General features: G+C 40.3%; 2 protein-coding genes across 12 annotated transcripts in view; one reads left to right on the plus strand and one right to left on the minus strand.

The window, feature by feature from the left end:
* SVOPL (SVOP like) overlaps positions 1-5718 on the plus strand; it is an 82607-nt gene extending 76889 nt beyond the window's left edge. For all 8 annotated transcript variants that reach the window (XM_085005313.1, XM_085005321.1, XM_085005309.1 and 5 more), the window contains one exon: positions 4322-5718. In XM_085005313.1, the coding sequence (XP_084861439.1) occupies positions 4322-4390 (69 nt within the window). In that variant the 3' untranslated portion in view covers positions 4391-5718. The remainder of the gene's footprint in view (positions 1-4321) is intronic.
* A 3658-nt stretch (positions 5719-9376) lies between these two features.
* The window catches only part of TRIM24 (tripartite motif containing 24), a 96261-nt gene continuing 79381 nt past the window's right edge, over positions 9377-26256 (minus strand). For all 4 annotated transcript variants that reach the window (XM_021079189.2, XM_021079187.2, XM_021079188.2 and 1 more), the window contains 9 exons: positions 25213-25386; positions 23026-23161; positions 21281-21353; positions 20132-20300; positions 17782-18110; positions 16688-16820; positions 14962-15036; positions 12450-12599; positions 9377-11639 (listed from right to left, as the gene is read on the minus strand). In XM_021079189.2, coding sequence (XP_020934848.1) covers positions 11430-11639; positions 12450-12599; positions 14962-15036; positions 16688-16820; positions 17782-18110; positions 20132-20300; positions 21281-21353; positions 23026-23161; positions 25213-25386 — 1449 coding nt within the window. In that variant the 3' untranslated portion in view covers positions 9377-11429. The remainder of the gene's footprint in view (positions 11640-12449; positions 12600-14961; positions 15037-16687; positions 16821-17781; positions 18111-20131; positions 20301-21280; positions 21354-23025; positions 23162-25212; positions 25387-26256) is intronic.

The raw sequence follows: 26256 nt of genomic DNA on the forward strand, positions 1-26256 counted from the left end.
CACACAGGAATGCTGTGGAAGGAAAACCCCCAAGCTTTGACACTGAGATTTAGTTTTCCTCCTCAGGCTTCTGTGCAGACTTCTGAAACTGGGATCCCCAAAGACCTGACTAAACTCCGTTTTGCAGTGGAAAAGGAAAAACTTGCTTGCTACCACAATGAAATGCCTTAGCCCAGCAAACTATGTGTATGACAGCGTTTATACCACTGCTTCAACATGGGTACAAATCATTCCCACTTGAAACACAGGCACAAATGGCTTGAAGTCAGGAAAGCTTTTCTAGAAAGGGCCTAAGAGGAAAGAAACATTTTAGACTTTGAGCTACATACGGTCTGTCACAGCCTCAGCTACTTCCCTCCATGCCAGCCTTTAAAAATGTAAAAAAAATAGTAGCTCTCAGGCTAAGGAGGCCATAGGTTGAATTTCGTTCACAGGTCCTAATTTTGCTGAAATAAGTTTCGAGGCCCAAGATGGAGCCAGTCCTGTCCAGGTGCCACCTTTGCAAACGACAGCTACATAGATTTCACAGCCCTGTAAATGCTCTGCTTGACCAGGACCACAGAAAATCCAGTTGGCAAAACAGCAAGTCAGCTCTGGGCTCTGTACTCACCTCCTTGGTTCTTATTTACCCTCCTGCCTTCAGCCCCGTGTTGCAGTTCTTCGGGCCCTTGCACATGCAGACTGCCTGCTTTCAGGAAGTGTCAGCGTTTGTCTGGGTTCCCTAAATTGTCTTCTTTGGTCATCTTTAACAGTCTTTGGTGAGAAGTCGGGATCCAAAGCTGACTGTGCATGGCCTGCAGGAAAAGACACCCAGGCAAGGAACACTACTCTGAACCCTCTGTGTTCCCTGGGACTCTCCCGGGAATCGAGGGCAAGGTTCACGTTTGGATTTGAGCTGTTTGCATCCACACAGCTCTGATCCAAACGAATAGATACACTTCCCCCCGAAGTTCCATGGTAATAACACTGGGACCCCACAATGAGTGGCAGTAGTTAGGGGATGCAAAAACAAGGCCACAGCATCAAGTGCTGGCAGACTTGGAGAACTAAGACACAAGAAATTAGAACTGTTCAAATTAATGGCACAACAAAAGCTAAGAAGCGTGAGGCAGACTATCGGAAGTCACTAGGCTGTCTGTCACTTCTACAAAGAAATGTTCTCATTTAAGGATTAAATAGATCAACTGCTAATGGGAATCTGGAAGCCAAAGCTGCAAGACTGGTGGGCATAGTTAAAGCACTCCAAAGATTTAAGAACATGTGCCACCGAAATCTAAGGCTCCTGTGCTGAGGTGGTCATGGAATGGGTTAGACTGACACTGGACCACCTGCCAATCTCAAAAAAAAAAAAAAAAAAAAAAAAGGTTCTGTGCAATGAGGTATACTGTAAAATACAACAATATCACCAACCTAACAGAACATCCCTCTTCGGTATTAAATTGGCTCCCAGACACCAAGATTTAGCTAAGAAACAGGAAGGTGGACAATTGAGCACTCTGCCTTCCAGCACACCTGCTTATTTTGTGTAACCATTGTGGTACTGGACGCTGTGGGTATCTACAAAAAAAGCGGCAAAATTTCACGAAGACAACCTAACATCACAATGGCCATTGTGGGAACATTCCAATTAGACACTGCACTTCAAAGTAAGAGTTCCCAAATCAACAACCAAAATGAGATACCGATTCTAATTGGTATGCAGAAGCCTCCAAAAGGCTCCGAAATTCAGGTGTTCCTGTCGTGGCTCAGAGGAAACGAATCTGACTAGCATTTATGAGGACGCAGGTTCAATCCCTGGCCTCGATCAGTGGGTTAAGGGTCCAGCGTTGCCGTGAGCTGTGGTGTAGGCTGCAGACATGGGTTTGGATCTGGCGTGGCTGTGGCTGTGGCATAGGGCAGCAGCTACAGCTCCGATTTGACCCCTAGCCTGGGAACCTCCATATGCCGAAGGTGTGGCCCTAAAAAGACCCAAAAAACACATAAAAACACACAAAAGCCTCCAAAATTTCAAAATAATTTCATTGAAAGAGTCAATGCAAAGCCTAATGAAAAATTTAAACACAAAACAAGATAAGACTGATGTAACTCTTAACAGTTCTTCTCTATCACTGTCTATTCCTCCTCTTAATTGAACTGCCTTTCCACAGTAAAGAGACAAGATCAAAACCAAAGATCCAACATAACTTTAAAACTGTTTTAAAATTGCTGCAGTTCCAAGACAAATCTGCTCCCCCTGCCCACCCTGAACACCCCTGTAAGTACTCCTATCTCTAGCCAAGGAGAAACTAAAAACTAACAGAAAACTCTGTCCAATTGTGGTAGATACCAGACGTATTGGGAACCCCACTCATGGGTGTCTACAGAATGGGCTCCTGGCAAGGCTGGCACAGCCAGCCCAAAGTGAGACTTCCTACAGAGTCAGCTCTTCTTGATCCCTGTAGTTCTTGGGTCTAAAGAGCAATTTCACATCCTTTCCCTTCTCAATTCAGGCTCTTGAAAATATGGTTTTGGGAAGCCAGCAGCCATTGATCCTTTCTCTCCCGGCTCAAGCATCAGGCCCCAAAATATGGTCTGACAAAAGTGTCCGCTGCATCCCATTTGCAGCTAGCTGAGTACCAACTGTTGCCAGCTCTCAGAAGGGTCTAAGTACTTCCCTCTCTTGGCTACCTTTGGGACTCGCCCTGGATCTTGGGAGGGTAGTATCTTTGGGAGTTGTTCAATACTGCCAGCAATAGTTACCATTTGTCCAGATTGAAACTTGACAAGGTATTTGAACAGAATTTTAAAAAATTTAATGCTCAGGGACTTCCTGTTGTGGTGCAGCAGAAACAAATCCAATTAGGAACCATAAAGTTTCAGGTTTGATCCCTGGCCTCACTCAGTGGGTCAACATCTGGTGTTGCCAGGAGCTGTGGTGTAGGTCACAGACATGGCTCAGATCTGATGTGGCTGTGGCTGTGGTGTAGGCCAGCAGCATCTCTGATTGGATCCCTAGCCTGGGAACCTCCAGATGCCACAGGTATGCCCCCCCCCCCAAATATTTAATGGTCAGAAATTAGCCTACGGGGAGGCTGATACTCAGTTATATAGAAACTGTTTAGGTCCTCTCTCCTCTAAGCTAAAAATAAAACTGTGTATCCAGAGGGGAGGAAAATATATTCCAAACAACCCTAAGTCTAGAACATAGGAATCTTGTGATTCCTATCTTAGCTGAAGATCTTCTCCCTGATAGAAAGAAGCAAACTGAAGACAAGGTAGTTGGATGGGTGGGCCAGCTCCATGTTACCTATAGCCCCAATTAACTGTCTTGTCTTACACATTGAGTCTTTTTAAGACCAGAAAAAGTCCACCTTTTCTTTTCACTAATTACAAAAGCTACCCCCTGTTCATCTCAAAAGGCTTGCAGGTATCGCAAAAATTCTGGTTCTAGGCAATAAAAATCTTGGAGGAAGACGCATTCTTTCTCAGCGCCTCTGAGAAGGGTCTTTTCAAGGAACTGAGGGACATCTCTTTGGAAGGCAATGCCAGATCCAAGCCATGTCTGCAACCTACACCACAGCTCACAGCAATGCCGGATCCCTAATCCACTGAGCGAGGCCAGGATCGAAACCGCAACCCTGTGGTTCCCAGTCAGATTCCTTAACCACTGAGCCATGACGGGAACTCTGAAAATAAATCGTTGGAAAGGAATTTTATGTGTGATCAAGCTGGCTGACTGGAATGGATTTAAGTTCTAAAAACCAGTGAATTTTAACATCTAAAGTACACTGGTGCAGAATTAGAATTTGGATTCTATTAAAGTTTTCTTAGATTATTGGTCTGTCTTAATAAGAAATTGTAAGTAAAGTGTTTTCTTTGAGTAATCTGCCTAGAAAACAAAGCTTCTGTGTCTTACCCAATAATTTATTGTGCTTCATGTTGTCTTTGCCAATCCTTTGACTACTTAAGAAAACCCGGTCTTCTTAATGTTAAAGCTCCCAGTCCCATACTATGCCTCTGAAGTCACTTCAGTTAAATGGCTGTTTTTGACAAACTCCCCCAAAGTCAAATTCTAAATGAAGTGGTTTTGACCTTGAGTTAACTTCGGGATTTTCCAGAGAACCACTGGAAGATGTCAAAAGATGTTCATTCTCCTTAAAGAGAAATGTAAAACTAATTAGGTTCGTCTGATACGTTAAATAGGAAGCAGAGTCAAATGAGAAGGGATGTTTAACCTTCTCGGGTTACATTTGTGTGGGTATATGCGATTGTACACCTCTCTCAGCTCTTTCACCGTGTCTTGTCATGTACAGACAGTTATTATTTTACTCTGATCCTTCAGCAAAAAGGATCAAGTACTTGGGACCAGACACTACTGTCGACTTGCAAGGTGTCAAAGCACAACGGATGAAGCCTCTGACCCCTGGTCCTATGGAAACACGAGCCCTCAGAGCAGTAGCCCACATCAAGACAGCCTGCTTTCTCAGAGGATACCAGGTCAAAAATGATTCTGCCTTTCCTGGAAATCCTTTTCCTAATTCGTAAACCACCAAAGTCTTTATGAGGCTGCATTGCTCTGGCATGGAAAAGGAACTGCATTAGTCACATTCCTTAGGCCCTTAAAACTGCGTATAATCCAAACATATAAGGTTAGACTTGCTGTGATGTTGGGGATCCTGGAGTTATTTCCCCCGATTGCCAATGCCTCAGTTTCTCTGGAACAAGCTCACTGGATACCTCTTTCTGGAGAAGTACAATCATACATTATACAAAATACAGAGGACAACTGGCTCAAGAAGTGTCCCCCTCTTTCAGATCATTCCTTGACTTAATGGATTCCAGCTGGTTTGGGACATGGAAACCCTGGCTCAGGAACACTCTTCAATCCATGGGCATTATTCTGATGCTAAAAACTATTGCTGCCCTAATATGCTGTGTTCTCAGGAAGGTTTTACATGCACCTATGCAGCCACGGACCAGCCAACACATCATCTGGCCAGAACAACCAGAGAGAACAGAAGAACATAACCAAGGCCAAGAGTATGAGCCTGAAATCTCTTCCGTTACACGAAGCCCCAAAGAGGAAATGGTTACGAGAGTCACACTACAACAGACATTTTTGATCAAAAATTCTCAAATGGTCAAGACGATAATGAAAAGGTGCTATTACTGGGAGTTCCCGTCATGGCTCAGTGGTTAACGAATCTGACTACGAACCATGAGATTGCGGGTTTGATCCCTGGCCTTGCTCAGTGGGTTAAGGATCCGGTGTTGCCGGGAGCTGTGGTGTAGGTCGCAGACGCGTCTCAGATCCTGCGTTGCTGTGGCTGTGGTGTAGGCCGGCGGCTACAGCTCCAATTAGACTCCTAGCCTGGCAACCTCCATATGCTGAGGGTGCGGCCCCAGAAAAGGCAAAATAAATAAATAAACAAAAGGTGCTATTACTGAAATAAATTTCTAGCGCAAGGTGGAGCCCCTCCTTCGAGGAGTGCCACTTAAGCAAAATAAAAGTTAAACGACTTTCATGTTCCAATAAGTGCTGTTTGACAGAAATGTCGTATATCCAGTCAGCCAACCCCCAAACGCCAAGCGACCTCTGGGCTCCATACTTTTTGCCTTGTTCCTTATTCTTTACCCTGTAAAAACTGCCTGCCTTCCCTGTTCTGCTGTTCTCTGAACCCTCGTGAATGGAGATGCCCTCTTCATGAAACGTTAAATACAGTTTGTTTGGAATACCTACCCTGGCGTCTTTAATCATTTCATTAGTTTTCAGACCTTGGTGGACTTTTTAGAAATTTTAGGTCAAAACATTTTTGATGCAAAGATGTCTTGGCTGCGTGTATACGGTCAGGCAAACAACCTGTGACATATCATAAATGAAAACTCCAAAGATCATATTAGTAGCAATTTATAATGAAAATGAAAAGATAGCAGTATTGAGAACCACGGTCGACCACTGACACAACTCAAGCTTCAGTAATTTCCCAAGGATTTCAGGAACTTTCAATACTTGTGGGAAGTCACCTGAATTAAGATATTTTAAAATGTTGCCTAGCACTGCCTAGGACCCAAGCTTCCTAGAAAAACACTCATTTGGTCTACAGCAACTTTATCAACATAATTTTAACTGAAATACTGAAAGAAATGTCCAAAATCCCTTATAAACTCTGGTACATTGCTTACCTTAGCAGCACAGGCACTAGCAGAAACGGAAGTCAACCAATTTCGGGTTTACCTTTCAGAACTCATAAAAGACAACACTGTGATGAAGTAACACAAGCGGAATCTTTCTACAGGCATGTTGTGCTTTATGCAATAAGACGGAGGTTGACTTTGTCTGAATCTAATAGTTTTTTGGGTTTGGGTTTTTTTTTTTCCTTTTAGGGATGCCGGTGTGGCATACAGAAGTTCCCAGGGTAGGAGTCGAATTGGAGCTGCAGCCAGCTGCAGGGCCACAGCCACAGCAATTCAGGACCTGAGCCCCATCTGTGACCTACACCACAGCTCACAGCAACGCTGGACCCCTGTCCCACTGAGCGAGGCCAGGGACTGAACTCGTGTCCTTACGGATGCTAGTTGGGTTCGTTATTGCTGATCCACAACCGAACTCCTCTAACAGTTCCTCTAATAGAAGAGAATTTGATTGATTCCTGTCTCTTCAAAGCAGTCTAGAGTGGCCAAAAAAAGAAAAAAAAAATCCTTCTGTAATGTAAATGCCAAAACCTTTTATCTTGGACTTTTTGGATCCTGGGCTTTCTTAAGATACACCTTCATTAGTAAATGCCTTATGCAATCAGATTAAAGAAACAGAATCATAAGCAAAGCATGCTAACTGGTGACTTACTGAGCTTGTTGCCACTCCTCTTCTTTCCAAGGAGCAAGACCGATTTCCTTTGGGACCACACACCACTTCTCAGGTCAGTACATTCCCGACATGCTCAACTCTGGGTGATCCTTATATTCTATCCCCTCCCCTCAACGACAACCAGGTTTCAGCCATTGGTTCTGGACTGAATTTTCTGGCTCACCTGACTTGGTTTAAAAAGTAGCAGAGAACATGGGTAAAGAATTCACCTTCACGGAGTTCCTGTCATGGCTCAGCAGAAATGAATCTGACTAGCATCTGTGAGAACACAGGTTCGATCCCTGGCCTTGCTCAGTGGGTTAGGGATCTGGTGTTACCATGAGCTGTGGTGCATCTCAGACGAGGCTTGGATCCAGCACTGCTGTGGCTGTAGTGCAGGGCAGCAGCTACAGCTCTGATTTGACCCCTAGCCTAGGAACCTCCATATGCCTCAGGTGCAGCCCTAAAAAGACCAAAACAAACAAACAAGAAGAATTCACAAGTATATTCCTGCATGGTTAGATGCTATTAAAATAGACTTTCTTCCATACCACATTTGAAAATGTAGGAAAGAAATTATTTTGCTAAATGTTTAGCTTGTCATGTCCAAGAAAGCATGTTTTTTAAAGGACTCGATTATGACTTTGTTATTCCGTTTAAAAACTCATTTAAAAATCAAATAGAAGGCTATTCCCACCCCCATCAATTTAAGACCTATTTGATATACAAAAGTTTTAAAAATTGTTCTAACATCTGAGAATCACAACTTTCCAAACTTTATAGGTGAAATTAACACAGGTAAACTTTTAAAGTGGCTTGTAAACTCCCTGCTGTGTTCCCCCCACCCCCTTCTTCCAACAGGCTTCAGACAAGTAGAATTTTTCATGGCCTCTTTGGTTCTCCTACTGCCAGGGTGTTGGGTTCGTTCAGGGGAGCAGGAAACAGTGACTTACCTCCTGGTGAAAACACATGCGTTAGGGCTTTTTTTCCTCTTAAAAGCTTTCCTATTTATGGACTAGTAGCTCTTCCCTATATGTATCAGTTTTACAGAGGAGCATACAAAGGTAGTCATGGAAACTCAAACTCGTTAATAGTCTACTGCATGACATACAGTCATTTCTCAGTTAACAATTCCTCTTTGTGGTAAAATATTCACAGTTTATATCCACCATAGATGATACTGATTAAATCAAAGCACCAGTTGACTCCCCCAAATTAAAAATAACCACAAAGACCTCTGCCTCAGATGTCCTTCACAATCAGCAAAACCTTCATGGGGGAGAGACCTGTGGTCTGACTGACTGGCACTATTCTGACTCAAGAACATGAGCCACCAACACGAGAATTATGACTCGGTAAGTTCACGCCCAAGATGAAGGGGCAATACATATAAAAGACATGACCTATTAACTTACATGAGGTTCTAAAATGCTTAAAAAAAAAAAAAATATATATATATATATATATATATATATATATATATATATATATATATGCATGGTTATTTAAAAGGAGGGCCTCTATTTCCTAAGAAGTTAGATTGTTGAACTCACAGTTATGTCCGTAATTTAAAGGTCAATGAGATCACACAATTTCTTTCATTCATAACAGATACAGAGAAGCAGAAAGTAAATACAGCTTCAGTTTAAACCTAAAAACCTTTTGCTCCTATGCAGCAATCTACTTTTGGGATTCAGGTTCATTGGTAGATCAGGCCTCAACAATAGTTCCCCTCCTTTCATTGCCTAACTAGTCTCTCCATGGAACCCAAATTTAAAAGTTTAAAACACTGCAGCAGCACAGAAATTTGAAATGCAAATCCACAAATGGAGAAATTGGCTATACACTCACCCTTTGGACTGTGGAGTGAATCCTAAGCAGAGTGAAAGCACTGCTAAGTTATGTTACATCAATAGTACTGTGTAGGAGTAAAATGTGAGGTCTATTCTTGGCAAAGTCTAAACTTGGAAAAGAAAGTAAAATTACCAAAGGAAGAGCACATTTTCCCTTTGGCACCTTCCAATGTGCTACACTTCCATTCAGAAAAGATAAGCAGGGCCTGTTCAAGGACAAAATACATTAGCACTGTCAGATGCTAACGTACAATAGTGTTTCAAATAGGGTACACACTATCTAATTAAGCCTAGGCCACAGTCATGTTAAGTCGCTGTGTACTGGGTTTTTTCATTGCTAGAAAGATCAAATGCATGGCACCTGAGAAAGCTTTCCATGAGTTGAACTGAGTGAATTCTAGCTGCCACATAGCCAGCTCATCCTGTGACGACATTCAGTATTGGGGGTCCTGCAGCTATGACACAAGGCTATTGGTTTTTAAATACTGAGGGAGATCTCCTGGAGTTCTTTAAGGTCAAGGTTGCCTGAATTGCACTGACTTTCCCGGAGAATGCTCTCCAAATGGGCGTGTGGTATAGTCAGACTCATAGCTTACCTCTTATTTTAAGGATGACTGTGCTGGGATCCACCTGGGCACACAGGTGCTTGTTACAATAAGGTCATAGGACTTCAGTTTTAAAGACCATTAAAAAACTGCTATTTGGAGAGAGAAACATTTTAATATGTATAATGTTTGATTACAGGAAAGATGGGTTTCAACTGCCTTTCATTCAGCAAAAATATGAGAAAGGTGAAAGAGAATACTGCTCTGAAAGATTAATACGGCACTGAAAATAACAGTGTAAGTTCTGGGTACATTAGTAGAAATTCTGGCTCAAATGCATTTAGGAAATTACACATTTTTCTCTGTTAAGTGCTACTTCCCTTTGTGATCATCCTCAAAATCGATCCGTGTTGCCTGCTTTAACTCAGGAGACAAGTACGGAAGAAAAAAAATGTCAGAGGAACAATACAGTCTAAGATAACAACAATAAACTTACTAGCAGAATTACCATAGCTGCTGTGCTAAAAATGGTGGAGCAAAAAAAGATAAGCGGTAAATTTTGTTAACTTCTTTGGAGAATGTCAAATGCATATTCAAAACAATAAAACCACAACAACTACCCTGAAAAACCGATTTTGAAAATTAAGACGTTTTAAGCATTTAATACATGATTGATATATTGTGGACTAAACCTAAGTTTACTGCCAAGAAGTTATTTTCTCATTTTATCTCTAGCAGTATCTGAAAACCCAGTGACTTAGCCACAGAATACTTTCAAATGTCTATTTTAGGAAATGATGCTATGTGGGTAAAAGCAAGTCCTCTAGGTTGAATTCGTGAGAGATGACATGATCCAAAGGGTAAAAATTCTTCGAAGTCAGCTCTATTTTAATTCTATCAGCCGAAAGAGAAAAATTTCCTCCTTTACTGTTTCATAAATAGAGGTTTACTTTGGCAAACAAAGAAGTCCACATGTAAATGTTACTGTCACATGTTAGATTAGCACGTGGCACAAAATTTTCTTCTATCTTAATCTCATCTCCTTCTTTGACATTAACAAGTAAAGGGAATGAATGAATGTTAAAGTAGCTCTGACCCATTAAGAATATACTTGCCCTCAGAAGACAGGTCTTTTGTATCTCTATTAAGAGAACGAAAATGAAACCCAGAATTAAGTTAGATCAAAGACTCAATTTGACAGTTTGACTCTGAAAAATAGGAAATAAATGCTTCTGAAAAAAATTTTTCAGTCTAATTCCTTCCGATTGCCTGGCCCCAAATTCTACAACACACTTTCATCCGGAATTATGAAGACAGATGAAAACCACAAAAACTATTCCCTTTCAGGGGAATTTATATTTAATGCCCAATAGGGTTTAAGTTGAGGAATCCTGACATCGCATATGGCATACACTGCTGTATTTCAAATTCTGAGAAGTTCCACTAAAAGCCATACTGCAAACAATTGAGTCTTATTATAAAAGGGTCACCTGCACAGTTAAAAGGCAAACAACAAACCACACAGACACAGAGCAAAACCAAACAAGTACACTTACTTCCACAGCAGAAGGTAAGACTTAGAAACGTATGAAAAATGGCCTTGAAAACCTGCTATACCAAACACCTCTAGAGACAAGAAAAAAACAAAAACAAAAATCAAACATTCGTTTTCCTGCTTTTTTTTTAATACAGTTGCCATCTTACATGATATACTATCAGGTGCTTCGTAGTAGCATCTAATCTACTTTTTCGTTGCACCAGTGGGCATTCTAGGATAGAACTCTTTCTTACCACTCACATTCATGGAGTACTGCTCTCAAGTACAGTACACCTAACTCATGGGTTGGTCCATAATTAATGGGTAGTGGTATTTTCTAAAAATGGGTTAATGCACACATCCAAGCCATTAAACTTTCAATTTAGAGTTCATACAACATCTATTTCCTTTCTAGAATAGCTATCGCTCCAGACTGCAGTTTGAAATCCAATACGTGGGGAAAATGTCTTTTGTTGCTGATGCTTCTTTCTTTCTTCCTTTTCCTTCCTTCCTCTTCTTTGTTCTTTCTTGTAAGGTTAAAAGAAATGGGTTATTAAGAAAATCAAGTCTAGCAAACATCAAAAACTTAAAGAGTGGTCACAAACTCTTCTTGGTAATGATGTTAAATTACTGACAAAAATCTAAAAACCAGCATGGGCCAGTGGTGCTGCTTATTTAAGCAACTGGCGTTCTTCTATGCTTTTGAGGCGTTTCTTCCGGGGCTGTACAAAGTCATCATCTGAGTCGTCACTAAATTTATTATCTTCTGATTCATTCCTGAATTCTAGTTTGGGAAACTTTTTTTCCGGGTAAAGGTTCTTCAGAAGTTCTTCAAAATAGCTTTCAAGTTTTATACCGGCATTGGCTACTTCTGAATCAGGCTGTTGAATAAAAGCAAAAATATTATTTAGAAAAATCTGTAGATAATCAATAAAAGTAGTAGATTTCTCCCATTTTTGTTCCCTTTTAACTCAAGACTACAAATGCCAGTGGAGTGTTTTGGGGAAAATGTGTATGTACAGTATTGCTATAAAGTAAATGACAGTCAGGAGCTAGACAAAGTCTAGAGAAGATCAGATAAAAAGTAAATAAAAGGCCTTGACTCATCTGGATTATTCTACGAGGGGTGGTAGTCGGAGATTACCAAAGAGAGATCAAAGAGACACCATCATCACAGAATCAAGTAACAGGTATTTTTAAGAACAGATCAAATGAAATGTGGAACTCTGGAATGAGAGACTAACACAGAACCAACCCCCTCACCCCCCCCCCAAAATCAGCAAAAGGCTGTAAGTCTGACTGATAAACTGACTGATGACAAAGTTTTGGGGAAAATTCTTAAGAACTTATTCCACATTTCAATATCAACATCACAAAGACTAAAGTTTGAAAGTGCCATATTTCAAGAAATAAAGGTGATAATGAGAATGACAAAGAATACTTTTGGTTTAGAACCAATATTTTCTAAGCTGGTTTCAAGCTGTCAGCTGTAATTCGCATTTCCCTTCACCACATAATAAACCTTCGAATATACATGCGGATAAAATCTTCCTAATTGCCTCTTTCACTCCCTGACAGACTTGAACTTTGGAAATAATACGCTACCAATGATAGTATCTTGATCTTGGTTGCTGATAAGCTATTTGGTTTAGTGTTACTCTCACATTGCTATTATTATTCTTCCTTCTCACCTCATTGAATTCGGCACAGTTTTGAAAGATCAATCTAAAATCAGCTACAAAATCTTCAGGCTTTGTATACATGGAATAATCTTCCTGTAGTCTTTTCTTGATGGTTGACAAGTCCATTGGGTTTTTAATTATTTTATAATAATCAGGCACCTTTCAAAAGAAATGAGATGCTGTAATAAATAACTAAATTCTACCTGGTCCTAAATAAATTCTATAAGAAGTAGCATAAAATTCTTATTTTTCTCACTGCTTTTCTCTGTTCTATTTTGTCATTGACAAGGCAATCTATTCAACAAAATTTACAAATGCCTACAGGCTTCCACACACTGATAAATGTTTTGTGTCGCTTTCATCAAAAATTCTCCCCAGGAGTTCCCATGGTGCCTCAGCGGTAATGAACCCAACTAGTATCCACAAGGATGCAGCCTCACTCAGTGAGATAAGGATTTGGTGGTGGTGTGATTGTCGCTGGCAGCTACAGCTCTGACCCCCGGCCTGGGAACTTACCTATGTCATGGGTGTGGCTGTAAAAAGACCAAAAAGAAAAAAGAAAAGAAAACAAAACAAAACAAAAAACCAAAACAACAACCCCGAAAACCCCACCCAAATTTTTTATTAGTTATTCCTTTTTATTTATTTATTTTTTTTGTCTTTTTGCCATTTCTTGGGCCGCTCCTGTGGCATATGGAAATTCCCAGGCGAGGGGTCTAATTGGAGCTGTAGCCGCCAGCCTAAGCCAGAGCCACAGCAATGAAGGATCCGAGCTGCGTCTGCGACCTACACCACAGCTCACAGCAACGCCGAATCGTTAACCCACTGAGCAAGGGCAGGGACCGAACCCGCACCTCATGGTTCCTAGTCGGATTCGTTATCCACTGCGCCACGACGGGAACTCCTATGAGTTATTTCTAATGAAAAAAACTTACCGCATTTCCCTCTTATTATTCTTCATCATTATTAAACAAAAAGCAATCACTAGAAAAAGCATTACTTCTAGTAAGATTTGACATGTTCTTGTTCCAAGTGTTCAGCAAGTGAGCTTTCTGAACCCCAGCTCTGCTACTCAATAGGGTACGACTTAATGAGTTACTTCATGTCACTGAAACTGTTCCTTCATATTTCAAATAGGACTAATTCCACCAGTCCCACAGGATGATGTATAGACTGAGATGATATATATTAAGAAAAAAGGGGGCTACTTTGCTGTTGCTGTTATTAATACCAAATGTTAACTGTAAGCTAACACCATAAAGAGCGCCAAACCTTAGGTTAAATTTTTAAGTGAATAAAGTTTTACTGACCTACTTTTGCCCTGCCTGTTTTGAGTACAACAGGCCCTTCCCCCTAAAAACGACTTACAGTGGAGCCTCGAACTCTGCAGGCACATGTATGCATTGATTTTTTTTCACTAAACTCACACTATAGCACTACCTGATCCATGGTGGGCTGATTCTGCAAACGGAAAGGCCCGGATGCAAGGTTACATGCCGCTTTCTAATCATGCAGAGCTGGTGCCCCAACCTCCTCACTGTTCTAATTAAGAGTTAACTGTATTGATTTTTCCTATCTCAAGTTCTCAAAACTTGTTTTCAAGAAATTTTAATTTTGCATAAAATTTTTAAAATTTATTGAACTGTACATCTATTAATTTTTAAAAGGAATTTCAGACATCAGAGAATAGAACAACACATTTTGAGTAGCAGGCCCTTACTAGCACCATTATAATGAGACTATGCATTAAAGTCACATCAAACTTCAACTACGAAGCCTTTTGAAGTCAATGGTAAACACATACACACACACACACACAAATACACCTCTCTTCTTCTACTGTTAAAAGTCTAGGAGTTCCCATCGTGGCACAGTGGTTAACGAATCCGACTAGGAACCATGAGGTTGCGGGTTCGATCCCTGGCCTTGCTCAGTGGGTTAACGATCCGGCGTTGCCGTGAGCTGTGATGCAGGCTGCAGATGCGGCTCGGATCCCGAATTGCTGTGGCTCTGGCATAGGCTGGCGGCTACAGCTCCGATTAGACCCCTAGCCTGGGAACCTCCATATGCCGCGGGAGCGGCCCAAGAAAAGGCAAAAAGACCAAAAAAAAAAAAAAAAAAAAAAAGTCTATTTATTGCTTGAAGTTTGGACCTATAAACTCAAATGTGTACAGAGAACTTTGAGGCAGGGGATCTTTATCTGAAATACAAAGTTTTTTTTTCCCAACAGCTTAGGACATGTATGTAAAACTCCTGAGACAGAAACGATAGAAAGCATCCCAGAGAATAGCAGGTAAAATACATGAGATGAAAAGAAAGATTATATGAGAAACGAAGTTTTGAGCCACTTTGTTAACATTAAAATGTATTTAAGATCAAAGCATTCAGTATCTATTAATAAGCTTTACAGTTTGGATTAATGTAAGAAACTTACTACTGAAACAGAAACTAGATTTTCAAATCAAATTTCAGAAAAATCACCCCACTGTGCAAAAATGCACAAAATGACATTAATACTTACAGTTAGAGGAACTGGGTCTTGAAAAGCCAGGCTCATTTCATGGCAGTAAAGAAACAGAAGTAGACGTTCACACTTCTAAGCAACAAAAAGAAAGAAAGAAAATGAAAATACAATGAGATAATGAAGTCACAACTAAATTTTTGTTGTTACAGGTCAAAATACCTGAATAAAAATTAAAACTAGATGAATGTAAGAAAAATACTGATACTTGGAGCTGTGGTGTCGTCTCCTTTTTTATGGAGGCCTTATACCTATTTTCCTTTGGTTAGTGAATTTTCATAACATCCTACTTCATTATGTGATTTTAGTGGAATTAAACTTGTTATTTGAATTATTATCAATTTCACTTTTTTTGTCTTTCTGTTTATTTATTATTTTTTTGCTTTTTAGGGCTGTGCCTGCAGCATATGGAAATTCCTGAGCTAGGGGACGAATCGAGCTGCAATGACTGGCCTACACCACAGCCCATGGCAGCAGCAGATCCTGAAGCCACTGAGAGAGGCCACGGATCGAACCCACATCCTTATGGATACTAAGTTGGGTTCATGACCCACTGCCACAATGAAAACTCCCTTTGATGTCTTTTCCAATCATTCCTTGCAGTGTACTGTTTAATATTCTGGGGTGTATGTGAAAACATGAGAGCAGTCCCTATAATTATAGAACAAAAGCAGTTATCACTAGAAACCTTTAAGTTCCTTAAAAATAAATTTCCACGTATCTCTCCAATTTGTGTATTGAATTATTCGCCGTCAATAAAAGAAGACCACCCAGAGCTGGAGCCCTTTCCACGGCGTGTTGGGTCCTAAGGCCCCTCTCCGAAGGCGGATGGTTCTATCATGCACGCTCTGACTTCACTGCTTCTCAGTTTACCCGAGTAAGCAGGGTAGCAGTGGTAGTGCACGTTTCAGCCCTCTCCTGCACGACAACATTCACACTGATTGTTCTACTTAGTAACTGAGCAAAGGAGCTTCTTTAGTGATAAAACAGTCGTCATCATAACTGTACCTTTAAATGTTACCTAAATTAAACATTAGCTGGCTTAGAGGTATAAGCCTAGTACCACTTGGTGAAAGAATTTTCCCATTTCCAAGAAAAGTAAACAGAAAAGGCCAATTCTTTAGTCTTTTATGGCCATACCCTCGGCATACGGAGGTTCCCAGACTAGGGGTCCAGTTGGAGCTACAGCCACCGGCCCACGCCAGAGCCACAGCAATTTGGGATCCAAGCTGCATGTGCGACCTGCCCCACAGCTCATGGTAACACCGGATCCTTAACCCATTGAGTGAGGCCAGGGATCAAACCTGCATTCTCATGGGTAACAGTCAGGTGTACTAACCGCTGAGCCACAACGGGAACTCCATGGTGCCAATTCTTAACAAATTTTGAGGAAGAAAATATAACTGTAGCAGAAAATAAAACCAAAATTTACTGAAGTGGACTAAACTTTAAAGTCCAGACCACATGAAGTACCCTGTTCAATTATAGTATTTTAAGCTTCTAGAAAATGTATATATAGCACTGTGATTTTATTTAATTAAAAAAGTTACAATCTGCCACTACTTAAGATTCTTTTGTGTATGTGTGTGTGAGAAGAAAGGACTAAAGAAAAAAGAAGTCAGTATAAAATTTGATTGAAGGTACACTTCTTTGATGAAAGCACATCTCAATTACAATGGTGCATCTAACCAAAACGACTGTTTAATAGTCTGGGTTGGAAACTTACCCTTTTATCTATTGGTGTTAGTTTAACAAGGCCTTCAGTTTTCTTTTTTTCTGAGTTGTGACTGGGAGCATCACAATCATACTCAACTTCTGGTTTGGATAAGTCTCGGCAGAAAGTGCAAATCCACTCTCCACTGTTGGGGATAAAGCATTTGACTGAGTTCTTAATGCATCATTTCTGTCTTCACCTTCTCCCTAATCCCACCTCCTCCACGGCATCCATGATACACCATTACTTGTTTGGCATAAATTTTAAGCCCTGAGGATTTACCACATACACACGATGTACATGGCACCATGCTGAGAGCTTAACAGCAGAAGCACAACACAAGAGCTGAAGTGGTAAATGTTAGTCTAGTTAAGGAGGCATGAAATACATACACGAAGTAAACAACACAAGTGAACACACACATTAATCTATGGGTGATGTGAGGCACAAGTGACAAGCTCTTTTTCCAAGAAAAAGAAGCGCTCTTGGTTCTACTGTCATAACTTTGAAATTATAACGTAAATTCTTAAAAGTGCAGCCTTGAAAGAACTAAAAGGTCAACCCAGTGGATCTTCTTCATGTCACAGGGTCTATCTGTGGAGTTCCGCGGTGGTGCAGCAGGTTACGAATCTGACGGCGGTGGTGGAGGTCACAGCTGCGGCTCCGATTCGGTCCCTGGCCCAGGAAGTTCCATATGCTGCAAGAGCAGCCATTTAAAAAAAAAAAAAAAAAAAGAAAGAAAAAAAAACAAAAAAAAACAAAAACAAACCACAAGGATATAATAACACAGCTCAATGCCTGGCATGCACTAAACTATGGCAGTTGCTGTGCATAAGGACCATTGTTCTCTATGGTAACGTAACCCCCTTTAAAAGGGCCAGTTTTTGTTTTTGTTGTTTTTTCTTGTCAAAACAGAGTAGGTTTTTGAGAGAAGTACTGGGGATGGGAAACTGTATGTTGAAAATTTTGGAGTATGAATTTATGCCACATAGACTTGCTTTTTTTTTTTTTTACAGGGTTTTTATGTTACACTGCTCATCAAAACTTTATTGTGGTTATTATAGTGAGAGAAGGTACAGAAGAAAGAGAAGCAAGAGCTCTCTTACCTCGGAAAATTTGCCAGCGTGGGCACGTGACAAGACAGGTGGAATACTTTGGGACACTTCTCACAGCACAGGAGTTCCCCTCCGTTCTGACACACTGCACACCAGTCCTCATTGGGGTCGTCCTCTTTCCTTGTCTCTCCAACAAGAAGGGGGGACTTCTGGGAGGCATCCAGCCACTCTGACTTGCCAGTGGAGGAAGTTTCCTGGTGAAGCCCAGGTTGATCTCCTGTGCTATCAGGGGCGTCTGATCTTAGCACAGACTCCTCAGAAGCAGAGCTCTGACTGCTATTCAAGAGCAGGGACGTAAGTATGCTTCTTGGATAGTTGGTCTGCAAAGGCAAGAGGGAACACCCATGTGTGCATTTCTGAAATGGGCATGCTCTTGTTTTCTGAGCATGACTACGCTTCTGGACAGCAGACCGCTCACTCCTAAGCCCCCGGCTCGTTCAAAGCAATGTGTGACTCTGCATGAGACCAGAACATGCTTACAGCTAACTGTCCCTAATGGTACAGACAGGGGCCGCAACTGAAAAATATCTTCAGAACAGATCAGCAACAGTGAGGAGGTATGGAAAACACAGAAGAAAAACGTTTGGATCTGCTGATGGTTAAGAAGTGGAAGAATAGGGGGGTAGTACAGAAGTCATTCACATGAGCTGTAAATACGCCTTATAATAACTGTTAATTCCAATTACCTAAACACAAAACATGCCTATTGTAAATTTTTTTGTCATTCATAAAAAGGTGGAATTCCTATCCTGGCCCAATGGGAAAAGGATCCAGTGTTGCCTCGAGCTGTGGTGTAGGTCACAGACATGGCTCAGATCTGGTGTTGCTGGGGCTGTGGCACAGGCTGGTGGCTACAGCTCCGATGGGACCCCTAGCCTGAGAACCTCCATGTGCCTTGGGTGCAGCCCTAAAAAGACATAAATAAATAAATAAATAAAATAAAAAGGTATACTGCTTTAAACCCTTAGAAGTAATTTCACTCCTCTAAGAGCCATTAATGAACCTAGGATGGTGAAAACTCCAAATTAATAACAGAATCTATTATATCATTAAATAGTTTTAAAATCTGAAGTAATAAATGGAGATTTAGTTAAAAGCATGGGTATATGACATCATTCCTTAGAGGCAATTATTTCCAAATTATTTAGCTTTTTCTTCTGCTAATTACTTCTATATTTCTAAATAACAGGGTTATATAGGGTTATATTATAATTCTCAGGCTTTCAATTTGAAATATATTTTCAGTTTTAAATATACATATTTCCCCTAGAATGGGAGATTACATTTCTTCCTTCCTGGCTCTCCACACCCTCCTTACCCACACTTATACACCCATTCATAACATCCTCTTAACACAGTTTCATTAAGCACTGGTTTCCTTTGTTGGTGGGTGCCAGTTTAATTGTTTATAGCCAGCATCAATTCCCACTGGTCAATAACACTTCTGTACTGGTTAAGTATTCCGAAAAATCAATTTTGGTCAAAATGCATGTTTAGGTTATATTTAGGTATAGGTTTATATTTTAGGTAAATTTGTATTAAGGTATTTGTTCACATCATGATGACTACATATAAATACTGTTTATTGCATAACCACAAAATGTATGGTTACTGCACTTCCTTTTTCATCTTTTTGTTTTTCTTATGAGTCAATCATCCACTTATCTCTCTTTCTAGATGTCTATCTTGAAGTCATTCTGTCTCCAACAGGGCTTTAAGCTGCTTCTCAATATTGTCAAAACATTATTCTCCCCTGAAACATAGCCCTGGCAGAGTCTTCCATCCTCCTTCTACAGGGGGGTCCTGGCGGAGCTACTGTGCTGGGGACTCGCTACCCCGTCTCTGCCTTTCTTCTATATTAGATGCCATTTCTGGGATCCTATGGCTTCCTCTTTCTTGGTTTACTTCATTTTTGATGAAGCATATCCTCAAGTATCTTCCAGAGAATTAGTGCATGGAATTACAATTTTGAGACTCTCCATGCATGTCTAAAAATATTTAATCTTTACACATAGTTGATAATTTGCCTGGGTACAAAATCCTGGCTACAAAATACCTGTCCTCTCAAGTCCGCTATTTCTCTACTGTCTTCCAGCTTTGAGTGTGTGCTGAGGATGTGGTGACATTACGATGTCTAATCCATTAAATAAGATGTTTTTTCCTCTGGAGGCTTTTAGAATCTTCTGTTTTCCATCCATGTTTTTGTTTTAATTTACTGAGAGATTTCCTCAAATTCTGCAACCTTCAGACTATTTCCTTGCTTTTTATTTCCTATGAGCTATTTAAAAGTTCCTCTTATACCCCTCAAATAGAAATAGTATTGCAATCATAATATAATTACATTTTGAGGCCTAGATTCTTCATCTGATTCTTGCTTCACTATAACAACAGGAAAATCATAATTTTCAGGTGGTCCACTGTTTTCTTGTTTTATTCGGATTGGCTCCAACATGACCACTGGGACTTTGTGTGTAGAATCAGCTCCTGTTGGTTTGCTGGAAGAGCCAGAGCTGAAAGTATAAGAAAAAAGAAAGACTAAGAAAAAAAAATCTAAGAATGCTACTTTAAATATCTCAAAGCAAGGTATAACAAGAGCTTTAGGGAATAATCCTGCATCTTCATAGCAATGGTAACTATATTACATTAGCAATAAGTGACACAGAATTGATAATGCATCTCCTGTATGCAAAACAGTTTAATTAATGTATAAAAGATGTTCTACCTATTAACTTATCTAAATAAACAGTTACATTATATACCTGGAAAGATATTTCAATAAATTTATATAAAACCTATGTTAAAGGAAAACTGACTTCAATATCCTGAGGCTCTAAAATTGGGCAGATCTTAGAACGAGCATCTTTTTTTTTTTTTTTTTTTTAGGTTTTCCAGTTTCCTTTGCGGGTCAGTGACAGAGATTTCTAGCTCACGTTAAAGATTTATTGTCACAAAGTGTGAAGAGAATTAACTAGGGACATAATTTATTGGTGTTCAACTATTTTAAAAAAGCCAGTGAGACAAAAGCCTTTTACAGATGGCTACTATGTTCTCACAAGATTGAAGGCAAACTTCCCCCCTTGCATATGCTTCCTTCCTATGGTTAGAAAATAAGAATCAGGTTCAGTCTATGAGTGGTTATGTGAAGCAGTGAGTTAAAATAACATTTCAACAACTGCAATGAATTTATTGTAAAACAAAATCGATGTTCGGTCATTAGAAAAGTCGCAACACCAAAGTTAGCCTAAGATTATTATGTGTTTTCCCGAAGTTTTTATTTGTGGATGTTTCTACACATTGCAGTGTATTACACATACTCATTTGTTTTTTCCTTGCTGTTACGCTAACACCAAACATATTTTCTCATTGTCAACACACACAAGGGTTTCTGTATCTTCACAGATAAAACTGTCCATTCCTTAACCCATTACTTGAGCAATGGCAAGAGAAGACTAGTTACAGACCGTGTGGACTCACGAGTAAGTCAATTTACCTTCCTCGGCTCCCAACACTGGAGGCACTCGGTGAACGTATTGGTGGGTGTACACCTGTCATGGTAACAGGTCCTGAGGAGGAAATCATACAGCTTCATCAAACAAATTCATCAACTATGGAATTCCTACTGAATGTTCTCAGTACTGCACTGAAACTGGAAACATAATGAAAGGACATAAAACAGTAGGGAGCCTAAGTGCCCTTAAACGAGCAGGGCTGTTCAACCTCAACACTACTGACATCTCAGGCTAAATAATTCTGCGATGGGGGGCTGCGTGTGCACCGTGGAAAGTTTAGCAGCACCCCTGGTCTCGACCAGTTATTAGGAGGAGCAGCAGTTGTCCATACTTCGCTGCCAGGCGCGACGATCAAAAACGTCTCCCAGCACTGCTGAATGCGAGAGCAGCCAGAGCAGGGCCGAGTGAGGACACGACCGACAGGAAAGCTACACAGCACAGGAAGGAGGTGGTAGGGGCTGATACCAAAGCAGGCCAAGAAAGCAAGCCACACAGAGGCTGCTAATTAATGGGAGACAGTGAAACAAATATTCCAGCGCCTGACACAGAACCTGAACTGGAAAAATGCAGGCTTTGGGAATAATGCCAAAATGGTTTCCAGAAAAGTCTTGCCAAGTTACACTCCCAACAGTATGTACCGGAGGAGTTTACATCTCATCAATGAGTATTTTTGGTATTTAAGCCTATTTAATAGCAACGAAGTCATCTGACTTTACAATGACTGGTAGTGAGGCGGAACCGCCTGGTCTCTTCCTCCTGTTTTACTGGCTGTGTGTATTTCCTTTTTAGGGAATTATCTACTCAGGTGCTTCGGCAACAGCAAATACTTTTCTTATTTATTTGTGTGAACTTATAACACGATTGAGTAGTTTCTCTGCCACATTTTGTCAATCATTTCCTTTGACTTTGTTGATGTATTCTAAATAAATTTCTCCTTTAAAATTCCACAGCTGCTTTATGATGCCTGTGTGGCTGGGCTGGCTGGAGAAATTCTCTTCTTTCCTTATTTGGTCTAAGACATCTAATTTGCAAAGGTCTCCGGGAGAAGCATTAGCCAGAGTGCTTCTCTCCTGGAGGAGAGTTGTGTTAAAAATTCTTAAACACAATTAAATACCAAACAAACCACCAAGAGTGATGGTCACTGGTAAATTTTGAGTCTAAGCAAATTCCATACAGAAAGAGAGGATACAACAGGCAACTTATCAAGAAGAAAAAGTATAATACTTATTTCCTTCTAGGAGGGCTATAATGCCTCTAAGTTTTGTTGAACTGAAAATGTACTGAGGCTTAATCTTTGCTTCCCACTTTGAAAGTGTGCTAATTTTAAAGAGTAACCCAAACTCAGACCCATTTTAAGCATCTGACCAAAAAAAGAGCAGGGGTGGGAGTGTGAATGGAGGATGATTTTTTTTTTTTTGGTCATTTTAGGACCACAACCAAAGCATATGAACATTCCCAGGCCAGGGATCGAAGTGGAGCTGTGGCTGCTGGCCTACATCACAGCCACAGCACCTCAGGATCTGAGCTGCACCTGGGATCTACACCACAGTTCACTGCAACGCTGGATCCTAATTCATTTATCGAGATGAGGGGTGGAACCCGCACCCTCATGGTTACCAGTCAAGTTCGTTAGCACTGAGCCACCATGGGAAGTCCTGATTTTTTTTCCTTATGATAAGTAAAAACTGAAATAAACACTAGTAAAATCAAAAGAGGTCCACTTTACCTGCAAGGCCTGGAGATGGCACTGATGAATTTGGTGACTGGACGGTCCTGTTGGAGGGTGGTCTGGGCTGGCCATGGTCTACACTAGCATCCTTCCTCACTATATTGTCCAGCATGATTGTACTTGAACAGTCAATCTTATAAAAAAATAAATTTTTTCATAGTATCTCACTTTACAAATTAAAAGCTACCTTAAATTTGTAAGAAAACTTCAATAGTTAAATTATGATTAAAAATAATAAAATATGTAAATATCCTGAGCGGGTCTGATGCATAATTTCCCCATAAACAATCTTGAAAAAAAGCTTTCACACATCTTAGTATTTCAACTTAGTAAATATACTAAATATACGGAGGTCATACTATTTCAGAAGTTATAAGCCAGGAGAAAGCAGTATTGTGTGCTACTCACACCCTTAAAAATTAAAATTAAAAACAAAGGTTCCAACTTAAAAACACCTTGGTGAGAAGAGTAGCACGATTTCGCATTTTGTAAATTTCTTTACTGTCTGGCTTAGTAAGAGCCACATGGATTCCTGTATCTGCTTCTGTACTCAATCTACTGAGATGCGTGGTTTTGACTGAAGAATATGAAGGAAATCTGGTCTTACACAGAGTGGACCCTGGGGAACCTCTGGAAAGGTTGTAGGGATCCCCAAGTCCTGGGCCTACACTCTGAGAACTATGCAGTAGGTAGATGAGCCAAGTGCATATATAACCCATTTCCAGAAGACGAAATTCACTTAAATACATTACTTGATCCCTTATAGATACCTACTGTAATGTAACACCTCATTCCTAATTGCATGCTGGATAAAACATTGATAAATTTCTACTGAATAAAAAACTTGAATACTTTATTTATTTGGGGTGGGGGGGGGGCTTTTTAGGGCTGTACCTGCAGCATATGAAGTTCCCAGGCTAGGGGTCGAATTGGAGCTACAGCTGCCGGCCTACACCACAGACACAGCCACATGGGATCCAAGCCATGTCTGTGATCTACACCACAGCTCGCAGCCATGCCAGATCCTTAACCCCACTGAGCAAGGCCAGGGATCAAACCCTTGTCCTCATGGATACTAGTCGGGTTCGTTAACCACTGAGCCGCAACGGGCACTCCCAAAACAGTTTCTTTATTCTGTGGTTCATAGGAGGAATCCCAGGTGAGGAAGGCTGGAGAACCATCTGACCTGAGGACCACAATTATTTACCCTCCGGGTGCCTCTTTCAGTTGGTGGAGGAGTTATTTACTTTTAATATTCTTTGGGCAATACCTTGGCCAATACTTTTCAGAAAGTGTAAAAAGTACTAGAATGACTGGATTGGTTAGATCTTAACCTAAGGAAAGTTATTTACATTACGGAGTAATCCTAAAAGCTAAAACAAAAACTACAAGAATGAGACAGAAGTTCTCCTATCACCTATCCGTGAAAAATACATGCACTCTATCCATTTAAAGTATACACGATTATTGAATAAATGAAGTAACTCTGGTAAGGGTAACGATGCAACTTTTAGGAAATATCAGTTGATCTCTGTACCTTGAAAAAACAAACTAAATAATAAAATTTTTAAATTTTTTCAAAATTTCATAAGATTTATTAAAGTTTTGAATGTCTGTATGCATGATTACCCGAGCTTACCGAATGAGGGATTAAATCAAGTATCAACTTATGTATATGGATCTGTTTATAGAATGTTATACATTCAGCCTTTGATAAGATTTTTTGAAAAGTCATCCTGACAGGGTCTAGAGAGTAAATATATTTAAGTTAATTATAACAGAAATCAGAGGTAATTTTGCAGGGTTCAGTATAATCTGGCAGAAAGTGTTTGCATTTCTATTACTAAACGTCTCTCCATCCCTTTGATACGTCTGACATGTTAGCTTCCCTCTCTGCATCAGGTCCTCCTCCCAGTTCTCCTTCCTCCCCTTTCCCAGGTCAGCTCCCACAACCCCTCACCACGACCTTTCATTACAAACACTTTCAGTCCAGTTCCCTGGAAGACATTCTGCAGTATGTTCAAGTGTCAATATTAGTCGTTTTATTTTTCCCTATGTTAAGGATAAAAATAACTTCTAAAAACAAACATATTCAACCTATAATCCAACAAAGCCATGACTTTTACCAAAGTAAAGTTCCCGTAAAATTTTCAAAACAGATTCTTAGTATAAGAATGTACTTACATCTGGAAGAGAAGGAAGATTATAGGGACCCCCCACTGGTGAGCTCAGATCAATCATAGGTGAGCCAAAAGCCTTGCCATCGTATCCGGCTGCACTAGTGATGGTGGGGCTGGAAGGAGTAGAGGACGTGCTGTTGGCAGTCGAGGGGGTGGCCTGCCCACTGCTGATCTGCCACTGCAGAAGCAAGAAGGGAAAGAGAAAAGTTCGCTATCAGTAGGCCTATGACGTAAAATGTCTAATCCCCGTTTCTGACACAAAGTAAAAGACACATTTTTGACACACCAAAAGTAAAAGATACAGTCTGCTATTTGATTTCAATTGTCATTTTAAATGGGAAGGGGAGAGAAAACAGGTATATATAATTTCCATTAATCCTGTCCAAAAATAAAAAATAAAAAGCACTGATTTTTACCAGAAGACAATAGTTAGTATAGACCAAAGAACCACAGTATGCTATTTTTAGCCATGCCTGTGGCATGCAAAAGTTCCCTGGCCAGGGACTGAACTTATGGCGTAGCAGTGATAGTGCCAGATCCTTAACCCACTGAACTACCAGGGAACTCCTACGTACTAAATCTTATACATAGTGGAAAATAAATATGAACAACACATACACAGCAACTTCAAGATTAAGATGGAGGACTGAAAACACAAATTTTCTTCTCTCTTTACCTAACACATGTGAAACTTAAAGTGACAGTTGAAGACATTGCTTTAAATAGGCACTGAACCATAAAGACAAAGAAACAGGAGAAGACGGAAAACTCATTTTGGAAGCTGGAGCAAATGCACAAAAAGTAACGAATTAGTCATAGTCAATTTGACAAAGCAGAAACCTAAGCTGGCAGCAGGGAAAACAAGAAAAACAAAATACAGCTCTAAGAGCTTGGGAATTAGAAGCATAAGAAGTAAAACTGGGGCTAAGAAAAGGATCATCTATTGAGAATCTGCTTAAGAAGGATTAAATCTCATGTTCCTTTCCTACTTTCCTTGTAGCTACGTCAAGATAATAAGGACTTTCTTCACCTCCAGAGAAGAAGGCTG

The sequence above is a fragment of the Sus scrofa genome, chromosome 18, assembly GCF_054392235.1.
Source record: "Sus scrofa isolate SSC_HxYL_T2T_F1_AM1 chromosome 18, Sscrofa_HxYL_maternal_Yorkshire_Landrace_v2.0, whole genome shotgun sequence".
Lineage (NCBI taxonomy): Eukaryota > Metazoa > Chordata > Mammalia > Artiodactyla > Suidae > Sus > Sus scrofa.